The 18,452-nt window shown below is 37.7% G+C and overlaps 1 protein-coding gene across 1 annotated transcript in view; it reads right to left on the bottom strand.

The window, feature by feature from the left end:
• Positions 1-2,043: 2,043 nt before the first annotated feature.
• Positions 2,044-18,452, bottom strand: part of pitpnab (phosphatidylinositol transfer protein, alpha b) — a 32,441-nt gene continuing 16,032 nt past the window's right edge. Inside the window, exons 3-11 of the mRNA XM_007252469.4 lie at positions 15,912-16,057; positions 15,672-15,763; positions 15,373-15,380; positions 13,499-13,573; positions 13,282-13,365; positions 11,680-11,757; positions 10,613-10,723; positions 10,207-10,329; positions 2,044-8,804 (exon numbers count right to left, since the gene is read on the bottom strand). Of these exons, the coding sequence (XP_007252531.1) occupies positions 8,757-8,804; positions 10,207-10,329; positions 10,613-10,723; positions 11,680-11,757; positions 13,282-13,365; positions 13,499-13,573; positions 15,373-15,380; positions 15,672-15,763; positions 15,912-16,057 (765 nt within the window). The 3' untranslated portion in view covers positions 2,044-8,756. The remainder of the gene's footprint in view (positions 8,805-10,206; positions 10,330-10,612; positions 10,724-11,679; positions 11,758-13,281; positions 13,366-13,498; positions 13,574-15,372; positions 15,381-15,671; positions 15,764-15,911; positions 16,058-18,452) is intronic.

Genomic DNA, 18,452 nt, shown 5'->3' with positions numbered 1-18,452 from the left:
TTAATTAACTAAATATTAACATTAATAATGGTGCAGTTTAAAGACGATGTGAGAGGAAAATTAAATGTAAAAAACAAAACTATACTATTATTTGAATGTTTTTAAATAAATCCATATATCTTGCTCTCTGATTGCTAATGTTATAGTTAAGTAACCTAATTCAGCCTATTTAAAGTTGTTGTTACTTGAAAAATATTTCCAAAAAAGCAAGTTTACAGTAGAAAAAACTATAAGGCGCACCAAATTTTAAGGCGCACTATCAATGATCGTTTATTTTGTGGTCTCTTTTCATACATAAGGTGCCCCTGATTATAAGGTGCATTTTAAGCGACAATAGTACGGAACATGGGTGTCGCCATGTTTCCCTTTTAATTCAGCAAGTCTCACTGCTTAGCACTAGTAAATGCCACCCAACAGCGCTTCACTGAGGAACCCTGAGTGTTTCGGTAACCTGGGGGACTATCAGCTAACATATTAAACACACAGACTACAGTCCTATATTCTCACCTCTGAACAGTTAGCGGCTAATGCTAATACTGCTCCAGCCTTGGTGCTGGAGAAACTTCACTGAAAACTCACCTTTACAACGTTGTACTTCAGCAGAGTGGCTTTACTGCTCCTTAATACCTGACTGATAGAATTCATACATAAGGAGCACAGAAATATAAGGCGCACTGAGGATTTTGGGGGAAATTAAAGTATTTTTGGTGCGCTTATATTGCAAAACTATGGTAACTTTCAGTGGAAGTCAATGTGTAAAGATTTTACTCCAAATTATTTTACAGACTACACCAATAAATAATCTCGGCTCTTTTAAGCTATTTATCGTTTTGTAATTTGTTCATACATGCTTTATCAAGCAGCTAATAATGGAAAGACTGCTACTTTATCAAAGTTCCGATACTAAGCCTAGAAACAGCACTTTCAGCCTTTTGAAAAATTATTTGGCTATTTTCAAAAACTTTCAAATCTTTTTGAAAACTTGATTTGATCTTCAAATACTTTAGGATCTACAAATGATTTTTTACAGCATGGAGGGAAAGATGTATTGTAGAATTAAATATAAAAATTGGCCTCATTTCCAGGTTGGCACATTTAGCCATGATTTTGTTTTACTGTATGTATAGTCTACTGTGGCATTCAGGGTTATTCCAGTTGAACTTTCCCCTCAAACATCCAAATCATGGTCTCCCAGTGCAGAAACAGCCCCTTAAGCAGGGTTTAGATTAATCTGGCTACATCTGACCAATAAGACCCTAGTGCAGGGTTGAGGGGGTTTACAATCCCCCTTCCCACAGACAGCCAGACCCTTCTCTTACAGCCCCCACCTGCAGTGCCTGACTGTGTGAGGGGGTTTTGTTTGTTTCTGAGAGAGTGTGGTCAGTAAGTTAGGTAATAGTATGACTTGGGTGCGCTCACTGTGACGTTTTAATGGAGGCCTTGTGCCTACACAGACACAGCAGCACATTTTGGTTTAAGGCATCAAATCAAGAGGTATACATGGATAATTGAAAAAGATTGCAAAAAAAATTGAGAAAATGCTCTTGTGGCTGACTGCAATCAAACCAAGCAATTTTCCAAATGGTATGCATTAGGAATAGAACTGGTGATGTGGCTGGTCATGGCACATCTAGTCATGGTATCTGTGTCTTCAAGGCAAGCTCTTGAGATGGCAGCAGTATGTGGACCAGCATTGTCCTGCTGGAAAAGTGCATCAGAGTATGCATTCAGAAAAGATAGGCTATCAATAATGTAACATTGGGTTGTAAAAGTGCCTGTAAGAAATAAAAAACTGATCTGGCATAGTAAAAAATTGCATCCCACACCATGACAGGCTTTCAGGTCATTCCACATACAGATTCATTGATCGTCTCCACCAAGACACTGTCAGCTGATTCTTTCTGGTCACAACTAATTCTTTTGATGATGCATGTATTATTAAACACAGAATAAAATCTAAAAATGATTAATGTAACATGCAATTTCAAATGTTGAACAGTAGTTTCTGTGTACACATGAGAAAGAAAATCACTCAAAACTCACTTATTTTTCAGGTTTGATTTTTTTCCCACATCTCCAATGTAGATTTATTGGAAGTTTAAATGACAAAAGGCACAAATTCACAGTAAAAGAAACAAAAACAGATGACAAGGAAGGAAGTGACATCAAACTAACAAACAAACAAACAAACAAAAATGGTTAAAATGAACCAGTTCTAGTTCGGAATAATCGATTTTGTAAATCCGACGACAAAATGTGGAGTCTAAGAACAACATAGCTATGAGAAAGTCTCTGCGCCATGATCTGCTTTATGTATAGGCAAAGTAACCCCTTCATCTGATACTCTGCTCTTAAGCCACCTGTTATAATCTGCTCTTAGGCCTGTGGTTAGAAGCTGGCCATTTCACGCTGGCTTTGGCCCCATTTCTCATGTCTGGACCCTGAGAATAAAGGTTCTCTCAGACCAGCAGGACAAAGTGCAGACTTCTACCAAAGCTTTCAAAAGAGCCTTAGAGCGTGAGCCGCCATTAGAAAAGAGAAGACCAGCAGAGCTCAGAGACTGACGACAAACTGCAGGTACAACGACAGTTAGAACAAAAATATATTTAGATACCATCCTGCCAAAGGGACGGAGCCAGGGCTGGGTGGGGGGGCAGCTGTGGTGGGGGCGGAGTTTGTTTAAGGGAGTACAAATTACTGTACATCTTGTACAACTGGTTTTCACACATGGACTTGTTTCTTCAGTGTGGTCCAAACTAAAATAGTAGGTGTGAAAGGTGCATAACATAAACTGGCACATTTAATCCTTTAAAATTTGACTGGAATTTAATGGAATTTTGATGCTTTAGAAGATTGTGTCCAGCTATGCATAAAAAAGTCATGGTATGCCATTACCCATCCAACATGCTCAAGTGAAGCTTACTTGTGGGAAGCATGAGCTAGCTGGGTTCCAGGTAGCAATGGGCTCTGCTTGAGTTTGTACTGTACATGCCTTGTTACTGGGACCCAGTTAGGCTTTCCAAATAGGCTCCATAATTACAGCGCATCTTATTTTTGAATGGGTCCCATCTAAGCCCAAGTGCAACCACATGTGGGGCCCACATGGATCCTGTAAACAAAGCCTGGGCTACCCACACTCACCCCACATGGGAATGTTATCTGGGTACCTGCATTATGTAACTTATTTTCCATGGTAATTGACCAATCTCTACAGATGTAAAAACACTGATGTTCCTCTTTAGTATTTGATCAGTCTTTAATTTACACCAATCCCTGTTTCTAAAAGCAGGACAGAGGAGACAATTCCCAGCTGTTGACGTGACATCAATAGAAACCACATTAGACAGGGCAATATTATTGACTGTGGCAATCTGCTGTCTCTGTGGAACTGATGCTAAATCAGTGTGTTTAGCAGCCACTCGAGCCACAGTGTGTATCGATGGGCGCTAAGTTAAGCAAGCACAGCCACAGCTAAAACAGCCACAGCTAAAACAGCTACAGCTAAAACAGCTACAGCAGCATCAGCATCAGAATCATTGAAGCAGTTTCACATTAAACTTACATCCCCATCACAGCGGTCACTCAAATAGGGCTCTAAGGGTTCTGGGGTTGTGTGCTGACGGTTTGGCAGGACAGTCTGACCTATATATATATGTGTGTTCATCTACATATATTTATATACTATGTACAGTTCAATACATACATCCATACATCTCCATGACTGGGCAGACGCAGCAGTGGAGTATTGCTGATGGGTTTTGTACAGTGTTTGTTAATGACAAAGCCAGCAAGTGGAAAGCCAGCTCAGCTGTTCCGCTACGCAGGGAAAGAATGGTGGGCATCGGCTGCTAGAATGGGCAGGGGCAAACATCCATTCTACACCAAAAGTACCTCATACATATGAAGACTAATAAGACCACCCCATACACACTTACACACACGTCGCCTTATATAGAAAACCCATTCTCATACTCAAAACTCATAAGCGAATCCCTACTCCCTGAAAGGGCTCTAGCATGGGTTACACTAAGCAACATTCGGAGAACGGTATGGCTAATTCACTAACACAGAAGTGAGTTTCGTGATTATCGATAAAGAGGCCGGAAGATGAGACGGGAACGTGAGCATTATTGCTAAAACTTGGATAAAAGTTCCCTTTATTCATTAGAAGAGTGTGAGAATGGATGGGCGGGGTTGCTACCTAGCGTAGCACTGAAGAATTCCCCAGAATAGAAAATGAACAAAAACTTTCACTACATCGCCTGGCAAATAACATTAGCATCATTAGCAGTTAGCATTGTTCTCAGAGCACCATGATGATCAGACAGTAGGGGAAAAATAATTAAAAACTGTTATACATTACATAGATGGCCATTTTTTTTTAAATATTAAATTAGGTATACATCTGTCATTCAACCAAAGGTCAGAGCTGTTCCATAAGTATCGGCTTCTAAGCTGTTAGCGTCTTGTGATAGCATAGCGGCTAACAACACTGCCTTGAGCAAGACTCTATAACCTTTACATTTTTCTACTTGTAGACAAGTAGAGTACAACAATTATGTAGTAGGAATACTGTATATCAAAACATTCTTACTGCAGATATCATCCTGAGCTTCATCATTTCTTAGTTTCACTATATATATATTTTTTTGAAATATGAATTCTTGTAAAGCTCAGCATGGCATATGTTTACAGATAGAAGCCCCACTCAATGTGGAGACATGCACAAGCACAGTAACCAGAACAAGCAGAAAAATCATATATTTGAATCAAACATAAACTATTCATGAGTTTCTTATCAGATTTTATCAGTACTTCTAAAATATGTCAAATTGTTAATTTAACCTTTGATTTGGTACTGACCCACTTCACACCCTGCTATTGGTTATTATGTAAGTGTATTATAATGTCTATGCAGCTCGTGTACCTTCTAATTAGTTTACTATTAACTGAATTAGCACAATAAAAAAGTAAAATATGATTGTCACAGCAAAAATTTATAATTTTTTAGATTAGCAGAAAGTAATAAAAAACTAAAGTTTTCTGTATTTAAATTGACAATCCAAACATTACTAAAAGAAGAATTTACCTTAATTACATAATATCATTTTAATAATAATAAAAAAGAAAAATAGCTTTTAATAGGTAACTTTACTGTCTAAAGCAAAATCATTCTTAAGTTAATGTCAAATAGAATTTTGGACGATTTCTGTTGGATCAATCATTATGAAATGTCCAAAATGGTGTAGGGAAAAAATAGGATAATATGATGTAACATATCTACAGAAGGTAAGTGAGAGCTGTATGGATGTCTTATTACGCTCAGTTAACAATCAATAGATAAAGGGTCGCTAAATATAGCTCAGCCATTATTGATATACAGCTTTCTTGCTGTAGATGATACTCATGTGGTCATCTATAATTTAAAGGGGGTGTTTCCTACATTGTTCCTGTATATTATATTTTCCCATGAGGTCCCCTTGTACTGTTTCAATGACTTTTTAATGCTTTGAAATTGGTCAAAATATAGAATTCTTAAAATTCAATAGGCAGTTAATTCACTGCATCTTAAACAAGGATAGAACATAAAAGAAGTCTATTCTGATTGGCTGCCCTTACTGCACTTATGAATGAGAACGGCAGTATAAGTGGGTGGCGCTAGACTGTGGTAGGCTGAATAGGTGGTGACATCATAGAAAGTGCAGCTTATTCTCCAAATGTAAATATATATGTAATAGGGACTGGGGTGCATGTTATAATGGCAACACTATATTTATATCACTTTAAATATATTTATTTATTTTAATAAAGCACGAGGTCCCCTTGCTCAATTTTCCCTAAGGGTCCTTTTTACACACGTAAACAGCTCTACTCAATGTCAATGCATATGGAACAGCTTGACAGTTAGTGTATACCTAATTTATATTTTAAAAAATTACCTTTTTTTTAAACCAAAAATAGAAAAAAAAAAAAAAAGTGCTTTTTTTCTGTGCTCCATCTTTCTTCACAGACTTTCATTTCGTTAGTCTGCTCAAAATATTACGGCTCGATACTGGACAAAGGTGGCTCACACAAATGCATTCACACCACTAATTACACAAGCTGGTAGAGTACACACACACACACACACACACAGAGGGTCAAGAACCAGCCCATACAGAATAAAAACAGGAAGAAAAGAAACAAACAAAATAAACCCCAAATGCAATATACACAAAGTATATTACAATATATTTATACTCTACTTTGGAATATAAGGACAATATATTTGATATATTTACTTTTTTAACAATATATAATTACATATACTATAAAGAAGAAAATATTTCATGTTCTGAGCTGCCCTCAAACCTCTTTAACACTCCTGAGAACACACAGGCAGGAACACGGGGAATGTGACAACCGCTGACAGTAAAGCTGGAGCATGAGTGGATGACTAAGCAGTAATTCTGTACACAGAGGGCAAAACAAGAAAGAGTGTGTGGAAAAAAAAAACGTACACCCGAATCACAGGCCAGAAAAGCACATAAAGCGATTAAATGAGAGAAAAAAAAGAATTAATTGAATGTATAGATCGATACTCGCTCTGAGAGGCGGAGGACATGTTGTTAACCCTGTAGGGAGTTCTGCAGCTCAGGAAGGCACAGAACAATGAGTACAATGTTCTCACAATGTTACTTTCTCCACTGCCTGTATTATACACACTGCCCACTCCTCAAATAAGATCTTAAACTAATGTGGAGATACAGCAAAAATCAGACGAATGAAATAAACGATAAAACAAACAAAAAAAATCAAATAAAAAACGACAAATAATAATAACGACAGTCACGAGATTGAAACGGTACACTGAGGAGAGTCGGCTTGGTCCGCAAAACAGACATTTAGGAACGACCATAATAATCATAATAATCATTAATCACTGAAAAAACCTGTGCACACAGATCTCACAACATCTCTCGACTCCTCTCTCTCTCTCTGTATATGTATACAGATAGACACATGGATATCACTTTAATGCAAAAAACTTGTATCTCCAAAATATCAACTTTACAGAACCTGTAATGGAAGTTATAGATTAAAGATTTTATTCCTCTGTTGGTCCGTTATTCACAAATGTTCTTAACTACATATGGAACAGATTCAAATTATGTTAAACAGTGAAAAAGTGCTTAATTTGATATTTTTTTAAATTAAGCATATAGGACATTACCAGGAGGAGCTCTATGTTCAGATCAGTTTACCAGTTCATTACCAGTTTATCTAGTTTATGTCATTTCCTCTATTTCTTTTGTAGATCGGTAGCAGGGCTTTATGGCCCAGACAAGCTAGTTTTTTATTTTCTCATGTTAGCAATAATTTTACTTCACCTGTCAGACTTCTAATTCTTTATTCATTTCACTGCTAAAACTGAGTCCAGTTAAGCTTAACTAAGTCCAGTTAAGCTTAAGCTGAGCTGAAGGTGCTGTTGCCATGTGGGTCAGCCAGAGGTGAATCTTCCTGTAGCAGTTTTCTCCAGTTCCCAAAACTCTTTTGAAGGAGTAGGATAAAGTCCCATGCTTTTATGTTATATAACACTATTTTCTTAAACTAAACTACCTTTTTAACCTTTTTAAACGGCACAAATAAATGAAAAAAAAAATAGGGGTGTTTTACAATGTTTATCAGATCTGTATATACGTATATGGATCATTATCAGAATAATAATAATTTATTTCTTTAAAGTAAAAATATAATGCTTTTTTAAACATGAGTGAAATTCAATTATAATTATATCAGTAGCACATTGGCATAAAATAGCCTTAACATAGTCTTATAATTACATCTTTTTTTTTTACAAGTATTTCTGAGAATACATATTCTCCAAATAAAATAGTTATCATGACAGGCCTAGTTCTATGCTATTCCCACAGGGTACTTTTATTGCATAATACCATGCCCACTGCAGGTGCTACACAGGAACAGGTCCTGTAGTATGAAGTATAGAATGTGAATGACATAGAAACTCCCCAGCTGTGCGCTACATGTGTGAACGGGAATTCTGGATAATTTCTGTACCTGATTCTCTGGACATTTTCCAGTGTGTTCATATGGGAAAACCGCTATGCAGAAACCTCCTTCACTCTTTATTCTCTATTTTTGCAGTTTTTCATTCTTTAACAACATTAGTATATGTATATTTAATGTATATGTATATATATCTTCTGATTTTACATAGAAATAATCCTAAAACACACTCCTTTTTTTGTTTGTGTGTGTTTTTTTTTATTACACATGGTTAAAGACCTACATGAGTGGTATCCCTGTATTGCTTTTAGTGATAGGGTAAAGGGAATGTACATTCATTTAAACGTTCATTTAGTCATCCTTTACTAAACTATCTTGTTTTTTCCTGATTTTACGGTTGATGCCGCTGGTGTTTACTAGTAGTATTAACAGAGAACTGAGAGCGAGAGATAGACAGAGAGAGAGACAGTGAGAGAGAAAGACTGTGTGAGAGGTGGATTACTATAAAATGGGATCTAAAATACAAAGGCCTTGGGAGAGATTTAAAAACTTGTTTTCAGAATTGTGTAATATTAGGCCAGTAACAGCGATTAGTAGTAGATCAAAGTCATTTATGATGAATAGTTGAAGGGATTCTTCTAATGAGTGACAACAGGGGAGCCTATAGGGTCACAATACGGCAATGCGTCCGGCACCTCCGTTTACACACCAACACAAACAGCAGCACACTTCAGCTATACACAAAGTCTTCAATCCTCTAGAGCCACCATCCCTTTTACAGGGTCCTTCACTCTCATCTGAAAGAAAGAGAGAGAGAGAGAAAGAGAGAGAGAAAAAAAAGAGATTATGTCATTCTTCTCATCAGCACTACCATCACACCATCAGCCAACACAGCTTGTCCTCTTAACTGCTATAGCTGGCTCCTGCTCCGCTCGGCTGCTGCTTTTGTCCTCGGACGCTGGGCCTCATTATCAGCCCTGCTCAATTATTCAGCAGCCTTGCTGCAGGTTAACTGGGTTTTGTGAGCTGGAAGGTGAAACAGTCCAATAAACCCAGCGTGTTACACTGCACAGGTCACAGCCAGCCATCTTTTCATTACAGAGCCAGTGTCCAACCAATACATCATTCTGCTACAGAGCTCAAATCAATTATTATCACGATTAATTGAACATTTTATCCCAATTATGATTCATTTAGAATGTACTATCAGATATTAAGCTAAGTCAACATGCTGAGTTAAAGCATGACAGCTCTTGACACCAGAACTTCAGCCAGTATTTTCTTATTTGAACTGTGTGGTACATTGTGGCAATCTGTGTGGGTTGTGGCGTCAGAATCTGCCCACCACCATCCACAGTCCCATTTCCATACCGCGGGTTTCCAGGTATAGAACACAACAGCATGGAAACAGTATGCAATGGGCGAGTTCAAATATAAGCCCTATCCGGACAGGATTCTTTTCTCAGGGGGACGTCTGTGAAAAATATTTCACACTTCAACTGCGTCCGGACTGCAATAAAAATTTTTTTATTTTTTTTTACTTTCTCAGTCACATGACATCGTGTTCAGTAGCTCCTCTATTTCCACTCGCTGTTGTGTTTACATGGATCTCAGTGGAAACGCGCACCCAAAGTGTAATTATGGTGCGTGGAAGTGAACAAATAGCTAATTTATCAAACGTGAGTTGATGAAATTTGGAGGTGTGCGTCCGGACAATCTAAAATTACCTTTCAGCAAAAAACAGTAGGTAATTCATCCTGAAATACAGGAATAAAATCACAGAGGACCCCCTATAAAAGAGAAAATTACCCCAGTACCCCCTGAGAAACTAATCTCATCGGATAGAGCTTTCACCTCCAACTGTATTTTACTTAATGAAAGGTATAAAGTCTGAAAATCACTGCCACAAAAAAGAAACAAGCTTTTATATGTATATTCCCTCTGGCAGGTTCTATATCGATTATATATTATCCTGGTTTAATATTTGCATTAAAACAATAATTCACTTCATATAAAATAACCTAATTCATCTCCCATCATGAAAGATGATTGTCTTTATATCTATCATTAGCAAGTTTGTGTTGCTGTTTAAGCAGTCATAACTGGTGGGTATTTCATTATTGAATCAGATATTAAGTCCATTAGTAAAGCACTATAACTGAAAGTAATGGAACCTCCTTCTCTCTCTTTCTATCTCACCTCATCCAGCTCCTTCCTGGTCTCCTCCTCCATCCTGCGAATGTCGTCCATGTTCAGCTCGATCCATTTATCAATCCAGCAGAAGAGCTGCCGGTGGAAATTTGTGAACAAGCGCTTCTCTTGCTGTCAGACAGAGAGAGGTGGAGAGAAAGAGGAAAATATAAGAGGTAGAAGAGGAGTTGAAAGCCATGGGCTGATGGAGGATTTAACTGTGTGATTTGTAGCAAACAGAAGAAAGTAATGCTAATATATTAATTATTCACTGTATGTATAATGCATGGGTTCAGAATGGACTCAGCTACATTTCCTGTTGCAGTTTCACTCAGGGTCCACAAGAGGGCACACAAGACAGTATTCTATGACTTTCTTGTGGCCCCACTTCAGTCTTAAAGGGATAGACACTCACCTTCTGAATGAAGTTCTCCACTTTGTTTTGCAGCCCCCACCACTTGAACTTGACTGTAACCAGTTTGTAGGCACACATGTGTGGACAGTCTGTTTTTTTAGGGAGTTCTTTCTGCAATCACATGCACAGAAACACAGTGATTAAAAATCTCTGTGGGATTACTTTAATAGTATATCAAACCTTAAGAACAGGGTGAACAGAGGTTAAGAAGTATGAAAAGATTCAGACAGACCACAATCTGTTATTATAGAACTACAGCATGGTCATATATGGTCAGTGGAGTTGATAAAATGGACAGTGAATTTACCGTATTTTTTGCACTGTAAGGCACACTTAAAATCCTTTAATTTTCCCGAAAATCATCACCTTATAATTCGATGCACCTCATGTATGAATTCTACCAGTCAGGTTATAAGAAGCAGTAAAGCCACTCTGTTGAAGTACAGCATTATAGTTTAGTTCTATAGTTTAGTTCTCCACCAATAAGACTTGAGACTGGAGCAGCATTAGCATTACACTCTAACCGCACTAAGCACTAGCTCTTTTGCGGTTCAGAGGTGAGTATTATCGGCCTGTAATCTGCTGATAATCCCGGCTATCACTTCTAGAGCAGCATTAGCATTACCTTCTAACCGCGCTAAGAAATAGTTAGCTCTTTCGCCGATCAGATGCGAGTATATTGGACTGTAGCCTTCCTGTTTACCATGTTAAAACAAGCTATGTGGGATGATCCGCTAGCTAATATCATCCTGGCTTACCGCAAAACTCAGGGTTCCTCAGTGTAGAGCTGTCTGGCTAGCCTTAGTGGAAATCTAAGCGTACTGTAGATGAATAGAAGCGCTTTGCTCACCCAAATGAACAATTTACAAGATAGAAATCTGTGTAGACTACCATCCAGCGCTCATTTGACTTTAAAAATAATGTACCTTATAATCCAGTCCACCTTGTGTATGAAAATAGACCAGAAAATAGATTAAGATAATGTGATTAAGATGATTAAGATATAGTGCAAAAAATATTGTATACTCAACTACAGCTGGAACAACTGTGTACATTAAACCGTGTACCTTCCAGTCATGGCCCAGAGGCCCTCGGCCAGTCTTGGCAGATTTGAACCTGGCAGGGTCTTCCTCCGGTTTGTAATCCTGCAAAAGGGGGGAGAAACACCACAAATTACATCACAAAACCACGTTTCACCATCTCGTCCTGCAGAACGGCTGCAACAAATACACGCTGAGTCCTTGAGCTTAAACGATTTTCAGGATAATGACCGGGCCTTGCATGAGCTGAGTCAGGTGTGTTCGAGGGAAAAAAACACAAAAGACACACAATACAGGAGACAACCTTGACTGAGACTGAGGACTGGTGCTCCTGAAAGCAACTCTCTCAGTACTGCAAAGCAGAACTGCTCCCAAATACTAGAAAGCCTTAAAATGGGAACTATTAGCTTTAAATTCCTACAAAAAATCAGCAGAATCAATGCAATGGTTTTAGCAATGATGAACAATTGATCAAGCCATTTATGAAGACAATATTACAAAGAAAACAGAGCTAAATTTATTTTGCAAAAAGCTACAAAGAACAGAAATATCACTGTTGCGTTGTAGAGCGCTCTATAAGTGGGGAAAATGGATAAAAAAGACATACAAAATTTACATTTATAGTCTGAAAAGATGAGTGTCTATACAAGTTGAAAAAAGCTTATCTTTAGAAAAGATGACTCACTACAGTCTAAAAAAATAAGCCTTTTTCTGAGAAACCTTCTGAGCATATGCATCTCTAGAGTGTCTTTTGAGTCATCTCTTAAACTACTACCCTAGAAAGAAAAGAGTGAATGAATGGGTGTTCCAATGCATTAGTATGTGGTTACAAGGTGTTTACAGAACATAGTTTCACTATTCCACTGGGGTGTGTGTGTGTGTGTTGTGGGGGGGAGGGGGGGTGGGGTCTGGCATTAGGCATTGTGCCAGTACATACAGGTTTTTACATTACCTGATACAATACAATAGAATACTGCCATTTAGTAGTGCATCTCAAAAAATTGAAAAACTATTAAAAATGTACTTTATTGCAGTAATTTAGTTCAAAATGTGAAGCGCATATATTATAATATATATAATATAATATATGTTATATTACAATATAACTTTTCAATGATATTCTAATGTTTGAGATGCACTAGTATATAATGCAATAAAAGGACGTGTTTTTCTGGACAAGCTGAGAAACACAGGACTGTCACTTCAAGTAAAATGATGTGGTAGAGTAAAATTTGACATGAATATCACTTGTCAATATGACGCTAAGGTTTTAAGATTTCTAAGGTTGCAAAGTGCATATAACAGCATGATAAGCCCAGAGCAGCAGCAACAGATACAATATACAATAACTCTCTATTACAAGTCACTGGAGTGTCACAATCATTTTGCAACTGTTATTATAAGATAAATATACTGTTATATAATGTTGATTTAACTTTTATTACACTTCATCAGTGTTAGTCTTAAAACAAGACCTTCCTCCAGAATGTCCTCTGTTGAATGACCTGTTCAAAGCTTTTGATATATGAGGTCTAATTAATGGTGCCTTGTTTGTATGACCCTTCACATCCTTTCCTCTCCTCATTCACAAACTAAACCACAGGACATCTGCTCAACCCATGTCCTTACCTTGGGTTCAACTTGAGTCCTGTCACCAATGTCAATATACACCACATCCACCTTCTTCCAAGTGTCGGGGTCCAAACCATGAACCTGTAAAATGAACAGAGCGGAACACACACTCACTTCCTCTGAGAAACGAACCGACACAGCAGGAGCTCCAGCTAAGAGCACGCTTTTATTGATTCAATGGGTTTTTTTAGCAACATGCTGGAAGAGTACTCACATTCTCCTGATGACCCATGTCAGGTTTATGCCATGTCTCTATCTTGATGAGGAAGTTCTCTTTCATGTACTCGTTCTACAAAATAAGAGCAACAGTCAATACAATATTATTATAGAGGTTTATTATAGAGATGTGTTAGGTGTAGTACAGGCTTCAAAATAAGGTGCTACAAAGGGTTATTTGGTTAATGACATAGAAGAACCATATATAGAACCATAAACTGGTAAAGTTGAAAGAACCTTTGCGTTGATAGCAAGATAAAGCCAAAGAGCTTTCTCAGGGGGCTGATCTGCTTTCATTGTTTAAACCAATACAATGTAATACTGCCATTTATATACTGCCACAAAAGGACAAGCTGAGAAACACAGGACTGTCACTTAGGTTACGTTCACATTACAAGCCACATTGCCTAAATCTTGACAGTTCACATTCACAAATGTAAGTGACCTGTATCTGTGTGTAATGTGAACAAAAATGTGAAATAGTCTCACATGCGCACATTGATGTGTGCATAAATATCGCCTTTTTCGCCAACAACAAAAAAACGTGTATTTGAGAGATGACTCGTAACTTTATAAAGGTGAAATGGATGCTTTAGCAGCTCATATGTGGAGCATATTTTGCTCGGGTGGAGAGCAAACAGCTTATCTGAAGTGAATGAGGTGAAAAAAGACCAGGTGGTTTGCTTTTGCTGCATTTACAGCTCTAGATACACAGCTGCACCAAAAGAGCAAAGAAAAAAAACACATGAATTCTGATTTGACCGTTCACATTCATGCCACATGTCTGTGAATCAGATACATATCCGATATAGGACCACATACGAAAGTGACTCAGCACGTTCAAAAAGCTCAAAAAGATCTGAGCCACATTGAGCAAAAAATCTGGTTTAAGTCATTTCAGCCTAGTAATGTGAACATTGCCTTAAAGAGAAAGATGCAAGTAGAATGATATGGTAGAGTAATATTTGACATTTATATAACTTATGACACTATAATATGACACTTTTCCAAAGTAACATAGTGCAAATAACAACATGACGGGCCCATCAAACATATAGAAAGAACCTTTGTTAAAGTTGGCAAAGAACCCTTACGATGACTTCTAAAAGGTTCTTCACTCATTCACTATATGGACACAAGCTCCAAAGTCATGGGAATTAAAAAACAGGTCAGGGATCAGGATGTTGAATTATCATCATCCCACTTCATCCTTAACTCTACATGTCATTCCAGAGAATTCCACAGTTCCACATCTCTACAGCTCAATACTAGGGGCTTTATTGCATTGGGCATGATGCGTAATGGCTCATGCTGCATGTGTGCATTTGTACATCTGTGTCAACACCAATGGGTGCAACCCAAAACATAGAATGCATTCTTTGTAAGGGGTGTCTACAAACATTTGGACATACACTGACATGTCAAATGTCTTGGGATAGAATGTAAACTGTGTGTAAATTATCATGTGTTATCTCATCTCTGGGGGTGGCTTAGGAATGCCCATACCTGTATGAACAAGTTGAGTGAGGCTGAGCACTGGTCAGTGTGCTAATGGCAGTGTGTTGTAAATTATGGGAGTTTCCACTATAAGGGAGGCCTTATAGTGGGTGCTAGATGGATCCATAGTGTTATTTCTGCACACTCAATGCAGGACATCCCACCCACAAATCCCACAAGTCAGTGCAGTATTCTTTAGCTTCCACATTACATTGCAAAAGTCATGGAGCACAATGATAGTTATTTTCCCATAATGTTTGCTATGTCAATGTATAGTGTTCAACTGTTTTATAAAAATGGTTCATTTATGGTAGTGTTCAAAGAATGATTTGTAGCATCTTCATTATTAGGACTGTTGTAGTGTGTTTTACTCACTGTGATGACTGCAGAAAGAGACAGCAATACCATGAAAGAGAGAAACGTAAGAGAGATAATATTAGTAAAATAACTAGAAATTGTATAAATATGTAAAAATGATGTGGTCACTGTTAACATTGATTCAGTGTTTGTGTGTATGGATATATCATCAAGGTAATCTCAGTCCCCTGTGCTGTAACTCCACTCTGCTACTCTGCTCAATCAGTTAATTATTTACACACAGACACAGAGAGGAGGAGGATAGTGTGAGCATGTGTGTGTGTGTTTGTGTGTGCATCCATGTGTGTGTGGCCAACCTGTGCGGCAGTAAGGGTAAGCATTCCAGGCTTTCTCGTGGATGTTGAGAGCTGATGATGGTGCCAGCATTCGCACAAAAGACGGGACTTTACTGAAAGGCAGAAGGAAAAAGACAATAAATATATTAGAAACAGTATTTTGGTGTAATATAAAAAAGGAAAAACGATTATGATTATTTTGGTGATACAAGGTTTTTGTGAGACAGTCACCACTGTATGAATGCGTGTGTGATAACTCACCTCTGAAGGTGGTAGATTTTGTGTGTGTACTGGCCTTTCTCTCCATCTTTCTCGTATGGTTCGTTCTTTAGCACCTCCACTCCCTCTCCTCCACCCGTCTCATTCTTACTGGCCTCTGCTACTGAGTACAGCTGACCTACCTGGTACTGTAAAAAAAAAAAAAAAACACACACACACACACACACACACACATACAATTATGCATAGTAATTATCATAGGTTTATACAATCCAGAGGAAACAAGAAATTCACATCCACATTTATATTACATTACATTTGGCAGACGCCAAATATATAGGTGTGCACAATATATTGTATTGTAAACACTGTTGTGTCCTCCTTCCAGTCTTAACTTAATATAGAGCTCTGGAAAAATAAAAAATAGAGACCACTTTAGTTTCTGAATCAGTTTCTCTGATTTTGTTTTTTATAGGTATATGTTTGAGTAAAATGAAAATTATTTGCAGAAAATGAGAATTCTCCTGTTCTCCTCCACCAGTCTTACACACTGCTTTTTGATAACTTTATGCCACTCCTGGTGCAAAAAGTCAAGCAGTTATCATCCATCTTCCTCTTTAATATGTTCCAGTGGTTTTCACTTTGGTAAAATCAAAGCAACTCATCATTTTAAGTGGTCTCCTATTTCTTTCCAGAGCTGTATTTACATCCCAAACATTTTACATAAAGCCTTAATCAAAACTGGAGACGAGACACAATACAGGCAGATTTAAGAGAATATGCTGTTGTTGATAATAAAGAGCAGCACCTCATAATCTCCAGACTTTGCTAGGTGGATTGCTATGTAAACTAGGCTTCATGGCTGTAATCCTCTCTGTCGTGTTCAAAACCCCACTGCTGGGGATATAAATGAAGTATGGTAGTAGTTCAGGGTGGAACCATGTCTGTGATTGGTCAGAAGAATTTTTTTTGTTAATCGGTATACAACGTTGCTGCAGACGTTAAGCATTGCCTGCTGATTATAGGTGGGTTTTTTGACTGAGATCAGTGTTTTGTTGTGTGGAGTAGCTACAGCATCTGTAGACATGTATCTGCCTCATGGTCAGAAAATTGATAGCAAGCAACCTATGAAGCTGTCCATTACTTTTTCCAAGCTTTATTTTTCTCCAAATTGTCCTGTCTTTGTGCAAAAATATATCATATAAACCGAAAGAGCAAAAACAGTAGTTATAATCCACTCTGCCATCTTTGGAGTATGGTAGGAAGTTCACAAAGCAGAAGCTGCAGACCTTGGACCCCAGTGTCTGTGATTGGTCTGAAGAATTTGTTCAGCCAATCGGTTTAAAATGTTGCTTAACCATGTCATAATAATTTGCATAAAAATGAAAATCTCAACTTTTGTCTCAGAGCTTTGATGCTGTGATTGTATGAGTCATTTTTTTCCATTTGTAAAGAGGACACTAAGCTGAAGAAGCACAATGAAACAACAGCCACACTCCAGTAAAACTCTAAAATAATTACAGTGGTTTTGTTAAACCAGGCAAACTTAATTTCCACAAGACCTCAAGCAATTTTTCATTCTTCATTCTAATACTAAATAACATCAAACCACAACGTAATATACTACAACAGCAGCATTCTTCGGCCTTTATTTGTCACATCTATGGTTCATCAATGTGTTTTAATATGTTATAAAGTAATATGCAAGCCATCAATATGGGACTATTATATTTAAATCTTACATTTTACACTTAACTATGTTACAGAACTGCACTGTTGTATTTTTCTCACATCCAACAAATAGGATGTTGTGCAATAATTTAATTACAGCCCTCTCCCTTGTTTCTCACTGCTTGCTTTTCCTGTTGTTTTTATGTGTCACTCATTTCATAAAGAACAACGGCCTCTTTCTCTCTCTAATCGCCTTTAGCACCGTGTACAGTATCTTAACTACACATGCACAGCACTGAGCGACCTCTTTCACAACAACAAACCAGAATAAGCACAAAAAGAACAAAAAGGTAATTGTTTAAAGTGAAGGGCAACTTGGGAAAAAGGCTTAGACTCACTAAGCCGATCTCCTTTAGACAGAAAATCTTAAATCTACAATTTCACTGATCGTCTTTCGCAAGAAATAACTGCTACCATTCAGGAAAGGAACAAAGTTCTTATTCAAGCGCTACACAATTAACCATCAAATATTCCAATGCTTCAGAGGTCCACAGTGATGGTAAACAGGGAGAATCATAATTAATTATTCATTAAAAGAGACGTGTGTAAGTTCAAAGTTGACGAAATAAATCCATGCAATTAATGTCAACATATGTTCAGTCTCAATGTTAAACAAGTCCCCTGGTTCAATGTTGAAGTGCATATTTTATGAGTCTTACACTGCCAGCACAAATATGATCAATTCTTTAAAGCTCATGTCCTTACATTTTGGGATTTGTGGGATTGAGGGCCCTCTCTAGTGAGAATGGGTAATTGCACCAAGCATGTGGAAGAATCATTTTAAATGGCGAGTGTGATGCTGTCTTCTTTTACAGCGGATGAATCTGATTCCAGGTTAAGTTCAGCCAGAGA

The sequence above is a fragment of the Astyanax mexicanus genome, chromosome 20 (assembly GCF_023375975.1).
Source record: "Astyanax mexicanus isolate ESR-SI-001 chromosome 20, AstMex3_surface, whole genome shotgun sequence".
NCBI lineage: Eukaryota > Metazoa > Chordata > Actinopteri > Characiformes > Acestrorhamphidae > Astyanax > Astyanax mexicanus.
Note: the sequence above shows the minus strand (reverse complement) of the source record. Positions and strands in the feature narration are given on the sequence as shown.